Source organism: Sceloporus undulatus, chromosome 2, assembly GCF_019175285.1.
Source record: "Sceloporus undulatus isolate JIND9_A2432 ecotype Alabama chromosome 2, SceUnd_v1.1, whole genome shotgun sequence".
NCBI classification, from domain to species: domain Eukaryota; kingdom Metazoa; phylum Chordata; class Lepidosauria; order Squamata; family Phrynosomatidae; genus Sceloporus; species Sceloporus undulatus.
In genome coordinates this window covers 321876701-321901266 of record NC_056523.1, presented here as the reverse complement: position 1 = coordinate 321901266, position 24566 = coordinate 321876701, and the positions used below count along the sequence as shown (strand labels likewise).

At 41.5% G+C, this 24566-nt stretch overlaps 2 protein-coding genes across 9 annotated transcripts in view; one reads left to right on the top strand and one right to left on the bottom strand.

Moving 5' to 3' along the window:
• Window positions 1-9826, top strand: part of LOC121920918 (elongation factor 2-like) — a 40871-nt gene extending 31045 nt beyond the window's left edge. The window contains 5 exon segments of the mRNA XM_042448210.1: window positions 3528-3635; window positions 4732-5085; window positions 5915-6097; window positions 7893-8025; window positions 9447-9826. Of these exon segments, the coding sequence (XP_042304144.1) occupies window positions 3528-3635; window positions 4732-5085; window positions 5915-6097; window positions 7893-8025; window positions 9447-9640 (972 nt within the window). The 3' untranslated portion in view covers window positions 9641-9826.
• The window catches only part of PIAS2 (protein inhibitor of activated STAT 2), a 58005-nt gene continuing 42884 nt past the window's right edge, over window positions 9446-24566 (bottom strand). For 4 of the 8 annotated variants that reach the window (XM_042448207.1, XM_042448203.1, XM_042448206.1 and 1 more), the window contains 3 exons: window positions 15736-15875; window positions 12874-12911; window positions 9446-12303 (listed from right to left, as the gene is read on the bottom strand). In XM_042448207.1, coding sequence (XP_042304141.1) covers window positions 12115-12303; window positions 12874-12911; window positions 15736-15875 — 367 coding nt within the window. In that variant the 3' untranslated portion in view covers window positions 9446-12114. Of the gene's footprint in view, window positions 12304-12873; window positions 12912-13495; window positions 15127-15219; window positions 15260-15735; window positions 15876-24566 lie in introns of those variants that run through there. The other 4 variants (XR_006101799.1, XM_042448204.1, XM_042448208.1 and 1 more) reach the window with 4 other exon arrangements.

The window sequence follows — 24566 nt, the reverse complement described above, 5'->3', positions numbered from 1 at the left end:
CGTAGATGGCGGTGGCCTTCTCGCAGATGACCGCGGTGGTCAGGGTGTCCCCGACTCGCTCTTTCCTTGATCCAGAGGAGAAGCAGGCGCTCCATCTCCTCGTGCCTCGGTGTCCTCTGCTTGGGCGATGGTCGTCACGCCTTTGCGCTGGAGCCACAACAGCTCTGATGGCCTCCTTTTGCTTGAGGACAGTGCCAATCGTCGAAGGTTTGCGTCCTACTCCTTGGCAATGTCCACCAAGCGCACACCCCTCTCGTGCTTGGCGATGATGTCCTTCTTGTCCTCCAAGGGACAAGGGACCTCTTCTTCTCCACCGCTTGGCTTGGGAGCCATAGCCAAGCCTAAAAAGGACAAAAGGCACAGGCAATGAGCAAAACCAAAATTGGAAACCACCCCACCCCCATGGTCACACTCTCTGGCCCAAACTTGCAAAAGTCCCACCCCACACTCTCAAATCATCACAGCCATGAGCACAGCACCCCAGAAACACAAACCCATAGGCCAGAACCCAAAATCTGAAAATGCAACCCCAAAGTCACACGGTCTGCCCACATCAAAGCAAGGCCAAACTTGCAAAAGTCACCCCCACACTCTCACATCATCACAGCCATGAGCACAGCACCCCAGAACACAAGCCCATAGGCCAAAACCCCAAATCAGAAAATGCCACCCTATGGTGAGAGTCTCTGGCCACATGTGACCATAGCCAAAGTGTTAAAAGTCACACACACACTTTGAAAACAGCACAGCCATGAAGAAATCAAAGCAGCAAAAGAAGCCTCATCCCCAATTCAGAGCATGCCACCTAAAAGAAAAAAAACCCCAAAAAATCAAGCCCACACATCAAGCCATATCCACACACTTAGAGCATGTCACCCTAAAAGGAAAAAAAACCCCAAAAATCAAGCCAGCACATCAAGGCCATAATCCCACATTAGAGCATGTCACCCTAAAAGAAAAAAACCCCAAAAATCAAGCCAGCACATCAAGGCCATAATCCACACATTGAGCATGTCACCCTAAAAAGAAAAAAACCCCAAAAAATCAAGCCAGCACATCAAGGCCATAATCCACCACATTAGCATGTCACCCTAAAAGAAAAAAAAACCCAAAAATCAGCCAGCACATCAAGGCCATAATCCACACATTAGAGCATGTCACCCTAAAAGAAAAAAACCCCAAAAAATCAAGCCAGCACATCAAGGCCATAATCCACACATAGAGCATGTCACCCTAAAAGAAAAAAAACCCAAAAAATCAAGCCAGCACATCAAGGCCATAATCCACACATTAGAGCATGCCACCCTAAAAAAAAAAAAACCCCAAAAATCAAGCCAGCACATCAAGGCCATAATCCCACACATTAGAGCATGCCACCCTAAAAGAAAAAAACCCAAAAAAACAAGCCAGCACATCAAGGCCATAATCCACACATTAGAGCATGTCACCCTAAAAGGGAAAAAACCCAAAAAAGGCATCCCTGCACACACCAGACCCATAATCCCCATTCAGAAAATGCCAGTAGCAAAACCCACAATCCACACTTTGAAACACAAAAAAAAACAACAACAACAACAACAACAACCATGCACCCCACAGCAAAAGCATGGTCACACTGTCTCACCTCAGCCCACCCCACAAGAAGAAGGTAAAAATCCATCAACCTACCGGTAGAGAAATTGCTGATCGCCGGTCTTGATCCGAAGAATGGCAAAAGCCAGAAAAATTCCAAAGGCAGAAAGCCAGGAAAAGTCCGAACCTCGAGTGCAACCAAGTTAAGCTCCAAAGAGACTCTTCTCAGCAGTCCACAGGGCCAGACAAAGGGGGCAGATCAATGGAAGCCGGTCTTTTATTTCTCAAGGCAAGCCACCCCCCCCCCATTTCGTTAGCCAATCCAATTGATTGGCTTGATTTCGCAAGCCAATCACTGCTGCTAACGAAATTCAAAATTCGCGCCAAAGCTAACCCTAACCGTTAGCCCTGGAAATCCCTGGAAAGCCAGTAGATGCACTTTGCATCATTTGAATTTCGCGCCGAAAAGAATTTCGTAACCCGAAAAATCTTTCGTAACCCGAAACAGTTTTTTCCAAGCCGAATTTCGTATCCCGAAAAATCATAACCCGATCATTTCGTATCCCGGGGTACCAGTGTACTATAAAAGGCTTTTACAGTTAATGTTCATGCTAGAATATTAAACCAAGATGGTCTGTACTAACCAGAGGCCTGTTACAGACTGCCAAAATAAAGCTGCTTCGGGTCTCTGTGGAGTATGCTATTTAAATGACGCATGGGTCCTAAGAGTCCGGAGGTCGCGCCAAAGCCACACTCCTTCCTAAGCACTGGAGTGCAGCTTTGGTGCAGCTTCCGGATTCTTAGGATGCATGCATCATTTAAACAGCATACCTCCAAAGAGACCCGAAGCAGCTTTATTTTGGCAGTCTGTAACAGGCCAGAGTGTCCTCTCATAAACAAAGAAAAGGCTTGCTGTAATTTAATTCTAATTAAAACAACCATGGCTTGTTGGGATTTCTAAGTATAGCGCGCCCGCTCAGTACGCGGCTTCTGGCTTATGTGGAAGCCGTGCTGTAATAATTTCAAAGGCATGTACGGCCACCGCATGTGCACAAGCCCCCTTCACTATAATAGGTCTCTAGCATTGGCAGAATTCACCTTAGGTTGGGGGGGGGGTCCAGAATGGATCCCTGCGTAAGACGAGATTCCACTGTATGTTAATTCTACGATGTAGAAGCTGTACAAAAAGCTGTACGTCTTGTCCATGTGAAAGTTGTTCCTACAGAGACTTTGTACAGTTAGAATTTTCTAAATCCCAAAATGGGACTTTTTTATTTAAAGACATTTTTTCTAAGTGAAATATCTCTCCCAAGCATTTATCTGGGTCTTAATTTTAAGCCTCACTCTTGCATTGTGTAAATTAGAATCACTGACTTGGAAGAGACCTCAAGGGCCATCCAGTCCAACCCCCTGCTATGCAGGAAGACACAATCAAAGCACTCCTGACAGATGGCCAGCCATCTGCTTAAAGACCTCCAAAGAAGGAGATTCCACCATACTCTGAGGGAGTGTGTTCTATTGTCAAACAGCTCTTACTTGTCAGGAATGTCTTCCTGTTTCAGTGCAATCCCTTTTCCTGTAGTTTGAAGAAAAAAGCGTTTGTTTTCAATGTTAAAGATTATTTGCTTCTTATTCTGGTTTCTGATGACTATCTTAGAACTGTAGCTTTAGTTTTTAATACATAAGCCATGGAATATGACATAATTGTTAGAACTGTAATTTCACACAGCAGTACTCTGCAATTCACAGGTAGGTATTGTTTGGCATTCATGAATCAAAGGCAGACCATAGCCAAAAAAGGACACTGAATGTCTTGGTGATTTCAGTGCAAACATTTTAAAAAGGTTTTAGGAATAATGTCTCATGCTGCACATCATGCAAATGCTACCGGTTTTTTTGTAGTGTTATTTGATAAAATGAGAACAACTGCATAACCAGCTTTTTCTGTTCTGTAGTGTATCATTGAGGAATCTGGGGAGCATATAATTGCTGGTGCTGGTGAGCTGCATCTGGAGATTTGCCTCAAAGATCTGGAAGAGGACCATGCTTGTATTCCAATCAAGGTACACAAAAGGGATTACTGTGGCAGAAGATTTGGAGCATGTATAATGAGTCTTCAAAGATTACAACATGCCAGTGTCTGACCTCCGTATTCATGGGGGATCTGTCCTGTCCCCCAATATAAAAATCCACACATGCTCAAGTCCCATTCATTTTAATAACGGTGTGGCATATGCACACGCCGCCATGAACAAAAGCAGGAGCTTGCCGACCACGGAGGGTTAAATCGGCTGACGGCACGTCCGCCAATAAGGAGGGCAGACTGTATTTTAAAGGGATAAATTATGAAAATTGATCACCTTCATGTTGATCCTTTACATATCATCCATGCATATAAAGTGGACCCTTGTTATACGCTGGGGTTTGGTTCCAAGATCCCCTGTGTATAACAAAATCCGTGGATGCTCAAGTCCTATTAAATATGACAAAGCAAAATGGTGTCCCTTATAAAAAATGGAAAATCAAGGTTTGATATTTGAAATGTATCCTTGTTTTGAACATTTTCAAACCATGTATGCTTGAATCCGTGTATAAAAAATCCGTGTATAAGAAGGCCCGACTGTAATTAAATCAGCTTTCAGAATACAGATGGGGTGAATTTGGTGACTTTCTGTTTGCTTGTTTTTTTGCAAGGGATAACATGGATGGGTAATTGGCTGTCCAAATGTGTTTGGTCTACGGTTCCCTTATAGCCGGCATAGCTATTAGTTGGGAATTACAGAAGCTGCAGTCTCAAAAACAAACAAAAAACACTGGAGTGGCATAGTTACCACCCTTCTGCTAGAAATTAAGCCTTCAAACATAACAGTTTCAACAAAATGCTGGGGATGTCTGGTAGTTATATGCAAGCTGATGTGTGAAGTACCCATTCACAACAAGGGCCGTGTGCACATGCCATGAAGGCCTGCTTTTTAGAAGGATTTTGATTTTCTTAAAAACATATATGCAGTAGGGATGTGTAGAATGGGTGCGGCATGTTCCCATCTGATTTTCAAAACTGAAACTGGGAACAGAGTTTGGTCTCATAATACAGCAGTAATCATTTATGCAGACTAAACTGGGTATTTTTTTTATTGAGGCTGTGTTTGTATTTTGCAGAAATCTGATCCAGTAGTATCTTATCGGGAGACAGTCTGTGAAGAGTCTAATCAAATGTGCTTGTCCAAGTCCCCCAACAAACACAACCGCTTGTACATGAAAGCCCGTCCCTTCCCTGAGGGCTTGGCCGAAGATATAGATAAAGGTGATGTCAGCTCCCGCCAAGAGCTAAAGCAGCGCGCTCGATATCTGGCTGAGAAATACGAGTGGGATGTCTCTGAAGCAAGAAAGATCTGGTGCTTTGGACCTGATGGGACAGGTCCCAATATTTTGGTTGATATCACCAAAGGTGTCCAATATCTCAATGAAATCAAAGACAGTGTGGTGGCTGGATTCCAGTGGGCAACCAAAGAGGTAGGCCTCAAAGACAAATGTGGAAATGTTCTGCAATTCACAATCCCCTTGATTCGCTTTTTTAAAAGCATCAGAACTTGATGTTCTAAACAGCTAGTATTGATCTTGATGGATCTGAATGGTGTAAGACAGTTTCTTGAGTTAGTAAAGGGTGGACAGCATGTGGCCTTCCTTCCTTCAAGGGCTGATGACTGCTGCTGTCCATTATTTGGAGGGTCATGTGTTTTGTATTTTTCCCATTGCTAACATTCATCTGCAGAGAGCCAGCATGGAGCCAGCATGGTGTAGTGGTTTAAGTGTTGGACTGTGATCCAGGAGAGCAGGGTTTGAATCCCCACTTGGCCATGGAAACTCACTAGATGATCTTGGCAAGTCACACACTCTCAACTTCAGAGGAATGCTAAAGCAAATTCTCTCTGAATAAATTATGCCAAGAAAACCCCATGATAGGTTCCCCTTATACTTGTAGGAAATTGGAAACAGCTTGAAGGTACACAACACCAATCTGCACTTTAAAAAAATATATGTACTAACACATGAATTAAATTTTGGCCTCGAGCTCCATCTGCAAGTCCCTTTAATTGCATTACTAGTAGGTGTTTTATGAAGACTATGTAGTAAGAGAAATACTCCCTTTCTTCAAAGTTACATATAATGCCTTTTTTCTTTGTTAGTTCTTTTTCAACATAAGTAGTAATTTTAACCTAGCAGCACAATTACATTTTCTTGCCAGGTGAACTTTAATAGCTTTCAAATGTTGCAGTGTTACATAGTGTCAGAAGCGTAGTTTTCGTTTTCACCTGCTGTTTTTTGTTTGTTTGTTTTGCAGGGTGTTTTGTGTGAGGAGAACATGCGGGGGGTTCGCTTCGACATCCATGATGTTACTCTTCATGCAGATGCTATCCATCGAGGTGGTGGGCAAATCATCCCAACTGCCAGGCGGGTCTTGTATGCCTCTGCTTTGACTGCCCAGCCCCGACTGATGGAGCCCATCTATCTGGTAGAGATTCAGGTATGCCTCTGGCATCAGCTTCCAAAGCAAGCAGATGCATTATGTGATATAAGGGCAGAATGAGGAGGAACATTCTCTATCCTTGGATTTCATCATCACAGTGAACTTGGGTCCATTGCTGTCCAGAGGGATTAGAGCAATAGTAGTATAAATTGGTTTCAAGGAAATGCCTGTCAGCCTCGAAGCAACAACTTGCTCTCAGATGATTGGTTTTCATTAAGATATCGTGATTTTCTGTGAGGGGAGGCACTGGTTCCAAAAACTACTTCCATCATCTTCTGCAGTGCTTGTGTTTATTTTGACACTCACCAGTCCTTCGTGTACTTCAGTATGCTGTTGCAAGTATGGAAGAACTCTACAACAAGGAAAAGGAGGCATTGTTTGATATCCCAATCCATTGTCTATCTTGTGTGGTAGTGCATTACGCTTAGGACACCTAGGTTAAAATGGTCATGTCTGCCAACAACACTTGAAGTACCGTCCGGCGTGTAAGTCGACTTTTTGACCCTTGAAAATTGGGTCAAAAGTCGGGGGCCGTCTTATACACCGGGTTGAACCCCTTCGGAGGCCTCTTAGTCGTCAGTGCGCACATGCACTGCCGGCTTCTTAGGAGGAGGGGTAGCCTTATACGGTGAGTATATGCTAAACTATATTTTTATTTAAAAAGTTGGGGGTCGTCTTATACGCCCGGTCATCTTATACACCGGAAAATATGGTATCTTTTAAGGATTATCTCCTTTCTCAGACTCTTATAGGTAATTTCTTAACAATTCCAACTCTCAGGTCTGCTAGCTGGAAACATCTCCACCTCTTGGGCATTGCAACAGCCTGGATGCCTGTTAGTGATATGGGGAGCTCTAGTACTAAGCTGTGAAATAAGTGTTACTGAGATGTCTTTTGTTCCACTGGATCAGGCCTGCCAGCTATGTAAACCTGGATCTGGCGTACCTAGTGCAGTTGGGGTGATCTTTAGGGGAACAAAGGTCTGCCACATTGAGGCATAGTAATGTCTCCTTCTCACTTCCTGCCTTAGCTGCTGTGAGCTTTAGCGCTTTGGAAATGCCAACTGACTGCCTTACCCATCACTACTTCTAGTTACTAAACATGGGGACACTTTCTTCACCATCACCTATTTTGGCAAGACCTCTGCAGTGCAAGAGGGGATGTGTGTTACACATTTGATATATATTTCACTCGCAACTATTCTAGAGACTAAAAAAATGATGTACAGTGGTACCTCGGGATACGAAATACCCAGGTTACGAAATTTTCGGGATACGAAAAAATCCCATAGGGAATTATTGTTTCGGGTTACGAATGTTTTTTCGGGTTACGAAAAAACTTTTGGTGCTTTTTTCGGCTTTTTCACACGGAATCGCGGCTTTTCCCCATTAGCGCCTATGGCAATTCGGCTTACGAAGGCTTTTCGGGTTACGAAAGCGGCCGCGTTACGAATTAATTTCGTAACCCGAGGCACCACTGTATTTATTTTAGATGGTGTTACTGGATATGTAATGGGTCACTGTGCCAGTGGCAGATGGAGGAAAAATGCTATGGCCATGGTGGTTGTGTATCCTGGAAAAAGACCAGCCATTAGGATGGTCCACCAGGAAGATTCTAGCTACTGTATATTAATAATGTTCATGTGTTCCCTAATGTGGCACCACAACATTCAAAAACATAACCACATGAAAATTGGTGTCATTGAAGAGTTGGTTGGAAGATAAATTGAACTATGGTGGACTTACTTCAAAAAAGTTAAGCAGGTGTTTTTGTTTTGTTTTGCCTCCTCCAGTGTCCAGAGCAAGTGGTTGGAGGCATCTATGGTGTACTGAATCGAAAACGTGGTCATGTTTTTGAAGAGTCCCAAGTAGCTGGAACACCAATGTTTGTGGTCAAAGCATACCTGCCTGTCAATGAGTCTTTTGGTAAGAGTTTTGGATAGATTTGATGGTCCTGTATTCCTTATTAAGTGTCAGGATGTCTTTCTCTAATCTGAACATTAACTCTCAATTGTTTCCTTCCTTTGGAGAGGATTTGTTCATTGCCTACAATCTAGCATTCGCCATTCTAGGGCAAACTGATATGGCCAATAGGCACTGCATGCTTGTTTTATTACTTCATGCATAGCCACCTCTTGAACCATTTTAAAGCTTTTTTTATGGCAATTGAAGGTCATCTTTTGTCAGGAGACATTTTGCTAGAGGTGGTTCACACCTGTACTCTTTCTTCCCTTCCTCTTTCAATGAAAGAACAGTAGGGCTTAAGGTAGTGATAAGTTTAGCAGCAGATTGTCAGATGTACACAATAACCCTTTACTGACTCTTGTCTTTCGACATTACAGTATTGGAATGGTGAAACTTTTGACGCTTCAGATGTTTTGGATTTCGGTTTTCAGTAGACAGAGTCAAAATGGAGAAGAATTATGGCAGTTATAGTGCAAAATCATCTGGAGGGCCAGAGGTTCCTTCCCTCTGCTCTATTATGAGAATTAGTTCAGATTCTACATGTCTTAAAGGTGATCTAGTAGAGAGGAACAGCTGTAGTTAAGACTTGAATACTTTTTGAGAAGAAATAGAGTATACTTATTTACAAGTTTATAAATGAAACCCATTTGCCATCTGTGAAAAGGTAAATTGTTTTACTTATGCCTGTGAAAACAGTCGTTAACAGCTTTAAAAACAAAGTGGTAGGATGTCTCAGTTAAATAATGTTCATCCCAAGAAGGAGAATGAGTGAGAAGAGCTGAAAACATAGCTCTATTACAGTAATAAAATTGGAAATATGAGATGCAAGCAAATAAAGTGATGGGACTAGAGCAGCAGTGGGCTCTCATCCTTCCTCTTCCCAAATTTTTTATGTGTAAATTTTACTGAAATAAAATGTTCTAATTTGAAGAATGTTACTTCTTTGAAAAATGTTAAAATACAAATATACATGAATGTGCAAACGAAAATACACACACTAAATAAACAAAATATTTTTATTCTTATTCTATGTCGGGGGGGGGGGGGTAACGTCCGCATGTAAAGGGGATCCCAAGGATAAAGTTTGTGATTAGTGGTACCATAGAAGTGGCTGGTTTTAGAAACAGTGGAGACCAATGAAGAGTGTGGTTGCATTAAATTTTAAAAGCTGCAAGTGAGGAAGAGAGGTGTGCAAGAAATCTAAGAAATTATATTAGGCTGATGGGAAAGTGGAATTTCACTGCCTTGAAAGAGTTTTACCTTTGTGTTATTACTATTAAGGTAAAAATGGCTGGGTGATAACCTGCTTGAACAAAAGCCTTATTTGACATAACTACATGTAGTATTATAACTTCTGTAACTGTTTTCTTTTCTGGCACTAGGTTTTACTGCTGATTTGAGATCCAATACAGGCGGTCAGGCTTTCCCACAGTGCGTTTTTGATCACTGGCAGATTTTGCCTGGAGACCCTTATGATGCCAATTCACGTCCTTTCCAAGTTGTGGCTGAAACACGCAAACGTAAAGGCTTGAAGGAAGGTATTCCACCTCTGGACAACTTCCTAGACAAATTGTAACAGCAGCCTCATTGAGGTGAGGGAATTATTACAGCACCCCAACTTCATCATGGAATTGGATTGCTTCACAAAGCCAGGAGAGAAGTGGGAAAACAGAACATACAAAGCTGAACAAAACACAAACCAGCATCTAGCAATTATGTCATGTTCACCTAGTGAGAAATAAATGTGTTGTTGAACAGCTTATCTGGTGGGATTCTGTCTACTCTATAATCAGGCTGCTTCACTTGATTATAGGTGCCATCCAACATATGAAATCAGGTTCCATTTATGGAAATCTAATGGTCTCTAAAATTGTTCATTTATCCAATATTTACTGCCACTTGTTTAACACATGATAAGCACTACAGCTGGAAAATATTCTTGCAAATTGAATCCTATATTTTGCAAGCATTAATTTCTGTCAACTAGTATAAGAATATGGTTAGAATCGATTGTTTCCAAAAGGTACATTTCAGATATGGGGGAAAAGAATAAGAGATGAGATCCCCTGATATAGTAAATCTGTCACTTCCTGGTGTCTGCAGAACTGCAACACAAATTCTCTGGTTACACGGTGAGTCACAGAATAGGGGGGGAGAGAACATAAGAACTGAAACCAACTAGCAAAACATATGGCTTTAAGAAAGCTCAAAGATACCAGGTTATTTTAATTGGTACAAAATCTGCACACATGGAAACGAGAAGCAATGCAAAACCCATCACAGGAGCTAACCTACTGGTTTAGGATGGTGGTCATATGAGAAAAAGGAAAACCATACTGGCAGTCATTTAGGCATCTCTTATGCATGGTTCATAAAACAAGGCTTGCCTATAATAGCTAAAGATCAATACTGTACTGAAGTTTCGGTTACATAGGGACATAAATGCAAACAGTAAAAATGAGTTGCCAAAATTTTCAAATGGGGAGGATTAAGGAGAGACGATCCCGAAACAGCAAGGATAGCCTTTCCACATTATGGCTCATGCTTATCTTTTACCAAGATATAGGAAGGAACTATAGGGTACCCTGCTTTTGCAATCCTTGCTACACTAGTAAAATATTTTGTGTAACCACTGAAAAGTACAGCAGTCTTTGTTGTCTCTTCTAACTATAATTCTATGATTTGAAGGAGCACGGGCTCTAATGGAGGGATGGTCCACATGAGTTCCATCCTAACTGCCAGTATGGCTGTATGTATATGCAGCATTAAATAGTGTATATTGTGAGTTCCTCCCAGAGAACATGCAATCCCAGATAGTGCTCTTCTGCTTTGTATGTAACCTTCCACAGTGAAGGTTTTAACAGTGCACCAGGCATACATCTTTGTACTTGATAGTTCTCAGGTCTGGCTATGAAAACAGTTTGCACCCATAGTGATCAAGGCATTCATTTGCCTCTTCAGTTGTGCCCCCCCCCCCCACTAAAGATTAACAAACTTAGTGTGAGATTCTGCTTCATCTATATAGTTAATTATACATTTCTCACACATAACCTAGGGGGAGAGAAAAAAAATCTTCCTAGCAGCAGCGTATTCAAGTGATATTCGTTGTGCAGTTTTGAGAACAGTTTCCACCCTCATAATGTCTGCAATTCTTTTGGAGACACAAAATCTAGTACAAATACAAGGTAACTCATCAGAAGCATAAGTTGAAACTCAAATCTGATTTTCTGGGCATTTTGCAGGACTTTCCTTTTTTCCAAGGAGAAAGCTTGTCCTGAAAAGCTAGTTGCTAGCTTTTCACATTTTTATAAACATAGCCACATGGATGAGTTTGCATAGCATTCTTCTTCCCCACAACCCCCAAATCCTTGCACTTTTTTTTTTTTTTTTGCATTTGAAATTGAACAGTCAAAGCAGCATGATCTTCAAAATCCAAAAAAGTCCACATCTGCGAAAAAGATGGTGATGTGATGGGGGAAAAGGCAAGCACATAGTTACGCAACTGTTATTTCACAAAGCTCCAACCTCTCCACCAAACGTTTATTCCAGGCCTCAGCAAAAGGTCAAAAATTCAAATATACGTGATTCCTTTCTCCTGTCCTTACATCTGGGATAAACAAAGGCTTCTGTCATTCCAGATTAAGTGCTTTTATATATTTATTAAAATGTTTTTATATTATTGCTAAATGTAACAAAATTAAGATTCATACGGGGAATCCATCCTGGAATCCACACAGCAAAAGCTGTGTCAGTTTTCTTCACTGCAATCTTGGAGGGCAAACTTGATTAAAAATAAATCATATTTTTCCCAAGTAAAGAGAAGAAAAACCCTCAAGATGTCATAAAATATATACACCATCCTTCCAGTCAGTTTTCTTCTTCCAGTGGGGGTCGTTGATCCACATTAGAGGGTAACAGAATTCAAAGCTCTTTCTTTTTTCCTTCAATAAATACTCAAAAATGTAAGTCTAAGCAATGGATGGTCCATGGATTAACACATGCAAAAAGAGCAGCTCTGTGCCATTCCAGACTAGCTGATTGTGCTAGTTTTCAGTCCAGGGAGATGATGTCGGGAATGCTGCTTCCGCTGCTGGTGATGACTGCTGTCTCACTGCGGCCTGAGGAACTAACGCGAGTGCTGCTCTCGTGGTGGCTGGTAGAGGTGATGATGTTGCCGGGGGTGGTGCTTGTTGGCAACGTCGAGGTGAGACTATCCAAAAACATAGGAGCACAGTACTGCTTGAAACAAACAATGATGTAGATAAGGAAGAGAGACTAGGTGCATAAGGGGAAAAAGCACAAGCATCAAAGCTATCGGGAGTATGGAAACCACACCAAATTACTAAAATATGCACAAAAGGGAGAGCTTGGAGAAGTTGCCTTTTTGGACTCGCATTTGGAGAGCTCTAATTAAAACTTTCCCAAGCCCCAGCAATTTGATTGGGTAAGCCACAAATGAATGGCTCAGAAAGAGCGGTATTGGAGTGACTGAAGCAGAAGTATGCTTATTGGTTACCCAAATAGGAACCCACAGTTTGCTACCTTAGTTTGGTAAAGGGAGAGGAGAACATAAATGAAATTAAGCATTCCATGTTTCAGCTTTTGAGCACACCTGCTGAACATGGGTATTCAAAGTTTGTGCTACAAGTTTAACATGAGAATGATGGAGTGGGGGTAGGCAGTCAAGATCATTTTAATCTTGCACAAAAGCTATCCAGTTCTTGGAAGATTTTTCTTCACACATTTTCAAATTATTCCAGTTTAACTCATGTTCTAGGATCTTAGATCATATATAGTCAAGACACTTACCTGTGGATCAACTGGGATTAACGAAAGAAAATCCAAGCCTAAGAAGAAGACACAAATTAATTTTTGAGAACAGATGCAGATTTTACATCATCAGATCCACTGCACTATAGTTAGTGTCTGTCTATGCAAGACAAAGGTTCAAATCCTCATTTAATCACAAGCCACAGACTAGTAAGCCAGAGGAAGAGATACATGGAGATATAAAATGGAGAGACAAAACCAAAGGCTGCACCGGCACTGCAGAAATAATGCAGTTTGACATCACTTCAGCTGTTATGGCTCAATGCTATGGAATTCTGGGGTTTGTTTTTTGTGAGATATTTAAGCCTACTCTGGTGCCACAACTCCAAATCCCAGGATTCCACAGTATTGACTCATGGCAGTTAAAGTGTTTTCAAACTGCATTATTTCTGAAGTGCAGATGCAGTCTAAGACAAAACGTGTTACAGAGCGCCCAAGAAGGGCGCTCTGCCGCCACTGCCGGTTGCTGCAGCAGCCAAACCGCGCAGTTCCCGGATGCAGCCGAAAAGAAGCGCCGATATGGGGCTTCTTTTTGTGTTCGTGACGTCAAAATGGCGGCCCCTGTGTGGAACGAGCACCGTCATTTTGTACGGACTCGGTCCGTACTAGGGTTAGGGGTGTCAGGAAGTGACGCCCCTTTCTAACCCTAGTACGGACCCAGTCCGTACTATAGGCCCGTCTGTAATGGGCCTAAGTCTAGCATTCTCTATTAGCTATTGATACTTAACTAAGTAACTTCTCCTGGTTGAACCTCTTCCCAAAACCTGACAGGTATGTGATTCACAACTGCTGACAGAATGGACCTCCCTATGCAGCCAATGTCCAGGAAAGTAGGTTGGGAGGCCAGGGTTACAATTGAGAGGGCATGGCAATAGTGTCACAATTATGACATAGCGATCATAAATTACAGAACAGTCATGGTGTATTCACAACACTATTTAGTTATAATTGTGGCATTATTGCCATAATCAAAACTCCCTTGCCAACAGAGGTCCATTCTGCCACTGAGGAGAGCATGGGCTAATGATGTTTCTGTCAGGTTTGGGGGGCTCATGCCAGGAGAAGTTACTTAGTTAAGCATACTTAACTGAGGGGCTGTACTGGCACTATAAGCTGGCATCAGGTTGGAGTAGGCGTGGTGACTGCCCGGTGCCTGCCCTAACTCCACCTCCAAAGTGTCGTAACACTGCCCACCTGACCAAATGACTGCACTGAAGAAACAGGGAAGAGGTGTTCAGCGGCGGCAAGGCATTTTGCCGCTACTTTGGGGTCTGGAAAAATGCTGGATTGGGGCCATGGCTTGCAGTTGTGGTGGCCCTGATCTGGTGCTCAAAGGGACTGTATTAAGCTGCTCCTTACCAGCCATCTGTTTTGTCACTAAGCAGCTGATAGAGAAAGCTAATCTTAGTCTTTTTCTGGTCACAATATGGTTATGCAAGCTAGAAACTAATGGCTTAGAAAGAGTGATTCTACTAAGAAGGTATTTTAAAAGCAATCTCATGGAGAGCTACCCCAGTGGATTCATGCAGAAACCTAAGAATTGTGTGCAGCTGGAAGTAGCACAAGTGCCCACACCATCCAGAAAACCCATCAGATACATTTCCATGTCAACTCATCATGCTCAATGGGCATGGCCTGCTGATGAAGAAAATAAGGAAAATGGCCTTGTGGGTGTGTGTGATGGAATGGAACACCCGAGCCCCTGAACAGAAGCATTTTACACGGCAACGTCTTATTGCCAGACACTACACTTGCATATTCCACCACTGCAATTCCTCCTGCACATAATGCCAGGTGATGCACCACTTCCTTTGTGGCATAAGAAAAAAAATAACTTAGTTCTCTACAAAGATGCTATGAAAAGGATATGAAGCAGTTCAAGAAAATGTTATAAAGGCAAGGGTATAAGTATGTTTAAGAACCATGAACTATTTGCTGGATGTCCTAATTAATACAGGGCAAAGCTTAGGAAGTGTATATATTAATTCAAGAAGGGCAACTCGGTGAACTCCAGTGCTTTGATTGAGATCCAACTTAACTCAGTTAAAAGTTTGAGCAGCTTTCCCAGATTCCATGGACTTGCGTCCTAAGCATGTATGCCAGCGGCACAAACCATTTTCCTTTAAAAGGACAGATGGTTCAAGATCGGTCCTTGTTGGTAACATTAACAGCAACAGTTTTGATCATAATACTGGTGAATTACACTGAATTATTCATGGACTGTAGTAAAAGCTATAAAGAATAGAAAGAAAAATTTCATAAGCAATGGAGGTATGGCAAGTGTTGTGTATGAACAAGAGTCAAATCAAGCCAAGGGATAATTACCTGTCTTGAAAATACAGTCAAAAACAGAGTGGTTTGCATTCTGAAAACAGAACCAAGGAATTGAATTTTGCAGACTGTGCCTTATTGTAAAACCAAAGTAGTCTGTCAATGGACATTCAAGAACTGTGGAAATGTAAGGTCCAGAATAAACCACAAGCATAATTTGTGCGTGCTGAAAATTACTTTGTGGGGGTGAGTCTTCAGAAAATTCTCTCGCACATAATCTCGCTTGGTTTTTTTTAACTTTTGCCTCAATTACAGTTGGTCCTCCATATCTACAGATTCAACCACCCACGGCTTGAAAATATTCCAAAACGATATAAATTCCAAAAAACAAACCTTGATTTTGCCATTTTATATAAGGGACACCATTTTACTCTGCCATTTTATTTAATGGGATTTGAGCATCCACAGATTTTGGTATCCATGGAGGGTCCTGGAAGCAAACCGCAGTAGATATCAAGGGCCCAATTTACTATTAACATTTCAAGAGGTGGGGTGTGTGTGTTTACCTACCAGGCAAGTCTGATGAAATACTTGATATTGGTGGGTGATGGAATGGTACAGGGTAATCTGTTAATGATGGTGGAATAGCAGTAGGATCCACTGTGCTCACCGCAGGAACTCGTACAGTAGAAGGTTGATACATGAGCACCCTGTTTGAAAGAATAGGTGTGGTCAAAATTAATCCAATTCTCATCATTCCTGACAATCAGCCATGCTGGTTGGGACCAATAATGCCTGTGTGTTTGCAGTGGACTGCACCAGGTGACACCCTAAGCGGGAGGTGACACTACTGCTACTCAAACACCTACCTTTTGGCAGAAATGAGCCATGGCATTTGCCTGTGTCAGTGGGAGGAGAAAGGAGAGGGCCCAGAATTTTTAGAAATTAAAATTTCAAAATTTTAATTTTTTAAAATAAAAAATTTAAAAAATTGATTTAAAAAATATTTTAAAATTTTCTTTGAAAACATCACATTTTAACCAAATCTTCACTATGTAGATGTACATACATTTAGGTTGTGCATATGATATTGTAATTTGAAGATAGAATTTTAATTTTGCTAGTTGTTTATGTCACAACTATTAGCATGACATTCAGTGGTACATGGGAAAGCACAGTGTTTTAGCTTAGTTCTTACTGTTATCTATATGTTTACATACTTTTTATAATTAATCTTTCTCAAACATAGCCTGTAATCCAATGACCCCTGACTGTTTTGACTGCTCCCCATGCTCTCTCCATTACACTGTCCAAAACCAGTCAGGTCCAGCTCCATCAGGACTAGCCTGGAAGAAGAGCCCTCCCTCCAATCCATCTGCCTTGGTCCAGGCCTCAGAGGGAGAGAAGAACCACTGGACCTCATCCCTTTTCCCTCCATCATTCCCTTCTCCTTTTGTTTCGTGTCTTTTAGGTGTTTATCAGACGAGCTCTTAAAGAGGTACTATTCCAGTGTGACTCCTCTAGCTGCCTCCTGTTGCATGCTGGGATTGGCAGTTTTAAGGAGGGGTATTTAGAATTCTCAGGCAGAGAAGTTCAGCTCCTTAAAACTGCCAATCCCAGCATGCAACAGGAGGCAGCTAGAGGAGTCACACTGGAATACAGTAGTAGCTCTTTAAGAGCATAGTGTGATAAACATCTTAGATTGTAAGCCTGAGGGCAGGGAACTGTCTGATTAAAAATAATAATTGTAAGCCGCCCTGAGAGCCATTAGGGCTGAAGGGCGGGATATAAAGACCTAAATAAATATAAATATAAATAAAACAAACCAAATGCAAGGAACAGTGACTGCAGAGGCAGACAACTTACTAAACAACAACTTTACATTGTCATCACTTTGACATGTTAAGAAGTGTAATTTACAAAGGGAAACAGCTTAAAACTCTCGTTTCCTAAATCCTAAAGTCATGGTAAGATTTTAGGTACCTGTAGGATGATCCTTTGAAAATGAGGCCTGGTTCATTTTGTTTGCCTCAATGCACCTACATCTGTGTTTAGGTATACTTAGCAAGCAAGAATAATCACAAAACTGATTCCCAATAAAGAGTCAGGAAGTCCTTGTTCTCTAGCACTACAGGAGGATCCACCAGCAGCAGTAAGAAAGACAGAAATCGAAAGAAAGCAAAACAAAACCATCACCACCACTCTAAAAACGCAAGGCTGCCAGGCTGGGAATACACAGACCACACAGAATATTATGAGGAAGCAGGCTGATGAGAATTCTGCAAGAACAATGTTATTCACTTCAGGGTCCAGTTGAAATTTGGTGCAGTTGAAATTAGGAGAAATTCAGTTGGTTTCCATGCTCAAAAAAAACCAAAAAACAAAAAACAAAAAAACCCCCAGCTCTTTGAAATTCAGTGTGTTTTTAGAACATCTCTTTTCTACCTTAAGCTCTCTTTTAAAGCCTTCCCATCACCTCTTCCTCTTTTTTCGTTGATGATTTTGCAACTTTCTTTAATATTAACACTGAAACTATCCATTCAGATCTTGCTGCTCCTGAACATTCTTCATTACTAACATCACGTCTGTTTCTTCTACATTTTGAACTTTTCCTCCAGTCTTGTTAGTTGACCTATCCAAAATGCTGATGTCTTTGAATCCTTCCATCTGCTCTCTTGGATCTCATTCCTTCTTGCTTCTTAATTACTATCACCCCGCCATTCTTCTCCCTTCTCTTCTCCTTATTGTTCATCTATCCTTTTCTTCTGGTTCATTTCCTTCTCAGTTTGAACATGCTGCTGTTTCCACTTCTTAAGAATCTCCACTTGATCCATCTTCTTTTTCTAATTATTACCCCATTTCACTGTTGCCTTTCCTCTCAAAAGTTTTGGAACATGCTGTTTATGTATGGTGCCCTTCTCATACTTCTGTAATATTCCTGATAAGGTATACTGGGACTACCTGGCACAGCTTGGATGCTTTCCAGGATGGTACATAGCTCCTGAACTTTAGGTACCTTAATGACATCACAAGCCCTAAAACATACCTCTCCGCCAAAAGGGAGCTTCCTCAATTTTTCAGTTACTAGGCAATGCTGGATCATTTTGCAATAGTAGTATGTGACCTGTTTAGTACACATGCTTTAAAATTGTGACCTACCAATTAGTTCACCATACCCAGGTAGAGATAGAATGCTATGTGATTACCATATTGAAATGTATATATGCATGAATGTCTGTTTCTTTGCTTGGTGTCAGTCTTTAGTTCAAAACATGGCAACCAGACTGGTCTCCAGTAAATCCAGGTTTGACCATATAACACTTGTTTTAAAAATTCTTCACTGGCAGCCAATCAGCTTCCGGGCACAGTACAAGGTGTTGGTTATTACCTTTAAAGCCCTTCATAGCTTGGGCTCAGGTTGCTTGCAGGAATGCCTCTCCCTACATAATCCGCCCCGCACTCTCAGAACTTCTGGGACGAATCTACTACGATCGCAAAAGACCAGATTGGTAACAACCCCCCAGAGGTCTTTCTTCTCTGCCGCCCAAAACTATGGAACGACCTTCCAGAAGAGATCCATCTTCTTACTACCTTAGATGCCTTTAAGAAGGCACTCAAGATGGATCTCTTCCGGCAGGCCTTCCCACCTTGATCCCTATGATGGATCTCCCATCCACCTTAGATGGTCCACTCCATTGATTGTAATTGATCAGAATTTTAACTGTGAATTTTATTAATTTAATGATGGAGAGGGTTAGGGGATTTAATTTAGTTATAATTGTTTTACTGCATTTTATCTTTGCTGTAATCCCGTCTTGATCCCCAGGAAGAAGCGGGAAAATAATAATAATAATAATAATAATAATAATAATAATTATTATTATTATTATTTTGGTCATGAGACCGCGGACACCTACTGCGCTGCAGCCAATAAACCGTTTGCTTCTCCTTCCTCCTGTGTGAACATTGGTTTAATAGTATTGTGGTAAATATATTTCTCTATGTCTCAGACCAATGCAGTGACTAAGGATGGCATCTCTCCTCTGAATGCCTGTCTTAATGTGGTAATGGACTGGATGAGGGAAAACAAACTCAAATTGAATCCAGGTAAAATGGAGTTACTTGTAATAGGGACCCCCAATCCGGGAATGGGGTGATGCCAGCCAGTTCTGGATGGTGTCACACTTCACCTGAAGGACTCTGTCTGCAGTTTGGGGGTACTCCTTGACTCATCTCTTCAGCTGACAGTTCAGACGGATCCGATGGTCAGGAGCACTTGCTATCAGCTTTGGCTGATACACCAGGTGCACCCCTTCCTCGAGCAGGGAAACCTTGAAACAGTAGTACATGTGCTGGTAACCTCTCGACTCGACTTCTGTAACACGCTCTATATGGGGCTACCCTCGTGCCAAGTTTGGAAACTTCAATTGGTACAAAATATGGCAGCCAGGCTGGTCACAGGCACATCCAGAACTGCCCTTATTACACTGGTTCTAAAATCTCTTCACTGGCTGCCTATCAGTTTCTGGGCAAGGTACAAGGTGTTGGTTCTAACCTTTAAAGCCCTAACTTGGGTCCTGACTACTTGCAGGAGTGCCTACTTCCTTACAATCCACCCCACACACTTCAGTCCTATGGGAAGAATCTGCTACAACCTAAGAAGACCAGACTTTCAGTGTTGACCCAGAGGACTTTCTCATCAGTTCCAGGGCTCCCAGGCTCTGGAACGATCTGCCGGACGAAATCGGCCATACAGTGGTACCCCGGGATACGAATTACCCAGCTTACGAATTTTTCGGGATACGAAAAAATCCCATAGGGATTTATTGTTTCGGCTTACGAAGGTTTTTTCGGGTTACGAAAAAACCTCGGCGCTATTTCGCCACCGGAGGGCAGCAGAGAGCTATTTTTTTCCATTAGCGCCTATGGCAATTCAGGTTACGAAGGTTTTTCGGGTTACGAAATTAGCCGCGGAACGAATTAATTTCGTAACCCGAGGTACCACTGTATTACCACCTTGGAAGCCTTTAAAAAGGCTATTAAGACGGATCTCTTCTGGTAGGCCTTTCCAGATTAGGTTAGATCCATTAGACTTGCCTCTCCTCTCTAATGACACCTCTATTGTTCCGATATCAAAACTGGTTGATATCATCCCCCCCCCCCCATATTTCTTGCACTAATCTGCCTGAAATTTTAGTGTATTCCTATTGGACAGTTTTAAATTTGGATGTTTAATCTCTCTTTATGTGTTGATCACTGTTTTTATGATTGGGGGGAGGGTGGGGTTTTGGGGTTTTTTAAATTGTAATTTTTAATTGCTTGATGTTTTAATTATACTGTTGGAATCTGCTTTGATTCCTTTGTGAAAAAGTGGAATACAAATAAATGTTATTGTTGTTGTTGTTGTTATTATTAAACATGGCAAAGACAGATGGTAGTGGATCTCCACAGTTACAGGCAGAGATTCTTTTATCCACCATCAAATGCTATTAGTCAAAACAACCAGGAAGATCTGTTTCTTTCATGCCTTCTACTGTGATCTTCATTCACTCTCGAACTCTTCTTTTTCTTTTTGGAATCCACTATACAAGACATCGTTTGGGTTAGAGCATTACTTTATTAATCTTACTCTGGCCCCTACTAGAAAAGCATTTACAGCTCTAAGGTACCAATGTATACCTTCTGCCTATTTGACGGGCAGATACAATGACACTCCTGTCCATTTAAGATTATGTATCTGCAAAAACGGGGAAGTGGAGACTATCGAACATTATCTTTTATATTGTCCTCTTTATATATCTCCTAGACAAAGATTTAGAATCATAGAATCATAGAATCATAGAGTTGGAAGAGACCACAAGGGCCATCCAGTCCAACCCCATTCTGCCATGCAGGAAATCACAATCAAAGCATCCCCGACAGATGGCCATCCAGCCTCTGTTTGAAGACCTCTAAGGAAGGAGACTCCACTACACTTCGAGGGAGTTTGTTCCACTGTCGAACAGCCCTTACTGTCAGGAAGTTCCTCCTAATGTTGAGGTGGAATCTCTTTTCCTGCAGCTTGCATCCATTGCTCTGGGTCCTAGTCTCTGGAGCAGCAGAAAACAAGCTTGCTCCCTCCTCAATATGACATCCTTTCAAATATTTAAACAGGGCTATCATATCACCTCTTAACCTTCTCTTCTCCAGGCTAAACACCCCCAGCTCCCTAAGTCGTTCCTCATAGGGCATGGTTTCCAGACCTTTCACCATTTTAGTCGCTCTCCTTTGGACACACTTCAGTTTCCCAATGTCCTTTTTTAATTGTGGTGCCCAATACTGGACACAGTATTCCAGGTGGGCCTGACCAAAGCAGAATAGAGTGGCACTATTACTTCCCTTGATCTAGACACTATACTTCTATTGATGCAGCCTAAAATCGCATTGGCCTTGTTAGCTGCCACATCACACTGTTTACTCATGTTCAACTTGTGGTCTACTTGGACTCCTAGATCCCTTTCGCACGTAGTTTCATTCAGCCAGGTGTCCTCCATCCTATATCTGTGCTTTTCATTTTTCCGCCCTAAGTGCAGTACCTTACATTTCTCCGTGTTGAATTTCATTTTGTTAGCTTTGGCCCAGTTTTCTAGTCTGTTCAGGTCATTTTGAATCTTGATCCTGTCCTCTGGAGTATTAGCTACTCCTCCTAATTTGGTGTCATCTGCAAATTTAATAAGTATTCCCCCAATTTTGTCATCCAAGTCATTGATAAAGATGTTGAATAGCACTGGGCCCACTGGTCACTTCTCTCCAGGATGAAAAGGAGCCATTGTTGAGCACCCTTTGCGTTCGGTCGGTCAACCAATTACAAATCTATGTAATAGTTGCCTTGTCTAGCCCACATTTTACAAGCTTGTTTGCAAGAATGTCATGGGGAACTTTGTCAAAGGCCTTACTGAAATCAAGATATACTATATCCACAGCATTCCCTTCATCTAACAAGCGGGTAATTTTATCAAAGAAAGGGATAAGATTTGTCTGGCATGACTTCTTTCTCTGAAACCCGTGTTGACTTTTTGTGATTATGGCATTGCTTTCTAGATGTTCACAGACTCTCTGTTTAATGATCTGCTCCAGAATCTTTCCTGGTATTGATGTCAGACTAACTGGACGATATTTGTTTGGATCCTCTTTTTTCCCCTTTTTGAAGATGGGGATGATGTTTGCCCTCCTCCAGTCTGCTGGGATTTCTCCTGTTTTCCAGGAGTTCTCAAACATTATTGCTAATGGCTCTTTATTTATTTCTTGAATGTATTTTACATTCCCTTTCCAACAGATCTTGTTTTCAGCAGATCTGTGTTCTTCTGGCCGGCAATGATGTATTTATCACTTCTATGGTAGCAAAATTTGGTTTAGCTACTAGCAAGATTAGAATCAATTTTCTTGATGGGAATGACTAGAACTTTCCTAGTTTTATGTTTCTACTATTTTATCGTTAATGACGTATTATTCTTTCTCGTTGTTTCTCTTATTAATTTTTACTATGTTGTTTTATCTGTGGTTTTTGTGCCTTGATCTTTTTATACTGTTTTTGTATTTACTGATTGGATCTGTTTTATATTGTGACAGCTTTTAGCTTTTAACAATAATTTTTACTACTACTACTACTGGGCTTCTCACTATTGGCTTCTCATCTAGCAGGATTGTTATGATATTCTCATGAAATAATGTGGAGAACTGTACTCAGGGCCTTCTGCATGCAAAATATATACTCTACTCAGTAGTCCTTAACCTTTGGTCCTCCAAAAATTTTGAACTTCAAGATTCCTTTAATATTTAGCTGTTCCAGCTTGGACTTCTGAGAAGACTAAAACACGAGAAGGCAGAGTCTGACAGAGAATGCATAAAACGGAAAGTCTGTACTTACAATGAAGCTCCCTTTTTTGGCTGCAGACAGACCTATCTTGATCTAGATTATCTCCTCCTCCAAGGAATGGGCAGGGCCCATATGAATTAACATCAAACTCTACCCTGGGTACAGGGGATAACCTTGCTATAGCAAACCTGCTACAGCCCTAAGATCGTCTGAGGAAGGCTTTTTCTCACTCCCGCCACCATCCCAGGCTTGTTTGGTTAGGACACGAGAGCGAGGCTCCTCAGTGGCTGCTCCCACTCTTTGGAACTCCTTTCCCTGAGAGGGTAGGTTGGCCCCCTCCTCCTTACATTTTGCTGGCAAGCAAAACCATTTTTTATTTAAGCAGGCTTTTAAACATATAATCAGTACAGGGTGGCTTTTTATATGGGGTGTGTGTTTTTAGTTGTTTTTAACTTTTGCATGTTTTTGTATTAATTTTATAGTACTTTAACTAGATGATTTTATTTGTTTTTTAAAATTTTGATTGTGGTGTTATAATAATGTTTTATCTTCTGAGTCACCCTGGGTCCCTTTTTGGGGAGAAAGGCAGCATAGAAGTGAAATAAATAAAATAAGAAATGAATAAACGCATTCAGTTTAAGTTAGCCAGCTCCATTTTCCTGCTGTAGAGGACAGTATCCCAATTTGGGATATCCCAAAATCATTCATAGTTTCTTAGGGGGCTGGGGAGAACAAAATTAGCACTGGGAGCTTCAGAGGTCATTTACTCAACCTCCATGATTTCTTGAAACACCTCCAGAAAAATTAATGTGGCAGCATCTACATTCAGCTGGGAGTTCTTTGGGTACCTTGACTTGTATTTGATGCTTGTTCTGAATTGTCCTCTGGTTGCAAGTCCAGTAACTGGAACAGTCTTCTTTAAAAAGGAGGGCAAAATCATCAGCAATGAAAAGCCACACCACTGAAGGCTTATGGGCATCTTCCTTCCCTTGAAATAATTTCCTATCTTCTTTACATAAAAGGAGGAGAGAAACTGAAAGGTATTGTTCTCCCCACTGAGGTTGCCCAGAAGTGATTACTGACTTGCTAACTGGCACCACAGAATGCTATGAGGCAGACACTCTCTCCCTTTTCCTGGCATTTCGATGCTCCAGCAGTTGCCGCCAAAGGCCTGCATATTTTAAGCAAGAAACAAGTTGCAGAATTGAAAAGAATTATAGCACATGCAAAGTTGCTTTCTATTGTCCCAATCTGGAGATGGTTCGTGGCTTCAGATGAAACTGACAATGGACTGTCCTCAATATGCATACTCATTCACACCCTGTACCTTAACCCGAAACAAAGGAAGAAGTTGGTCTTAACTGCTCAGAAAGAGTAAGCCCCTGTTTTTACAGTAGGCCCATACAACACCCAATTTTTTAAACAAGGAAAACTGACAATCTACACAGGTGCCTGCCCATGTTGCTACAGTAACTCAAACCAGGATTGAAGTAACCCAGATCAAGATACTCTTATCCACCAAATGAAGAATGAAAATGTAGTGCCC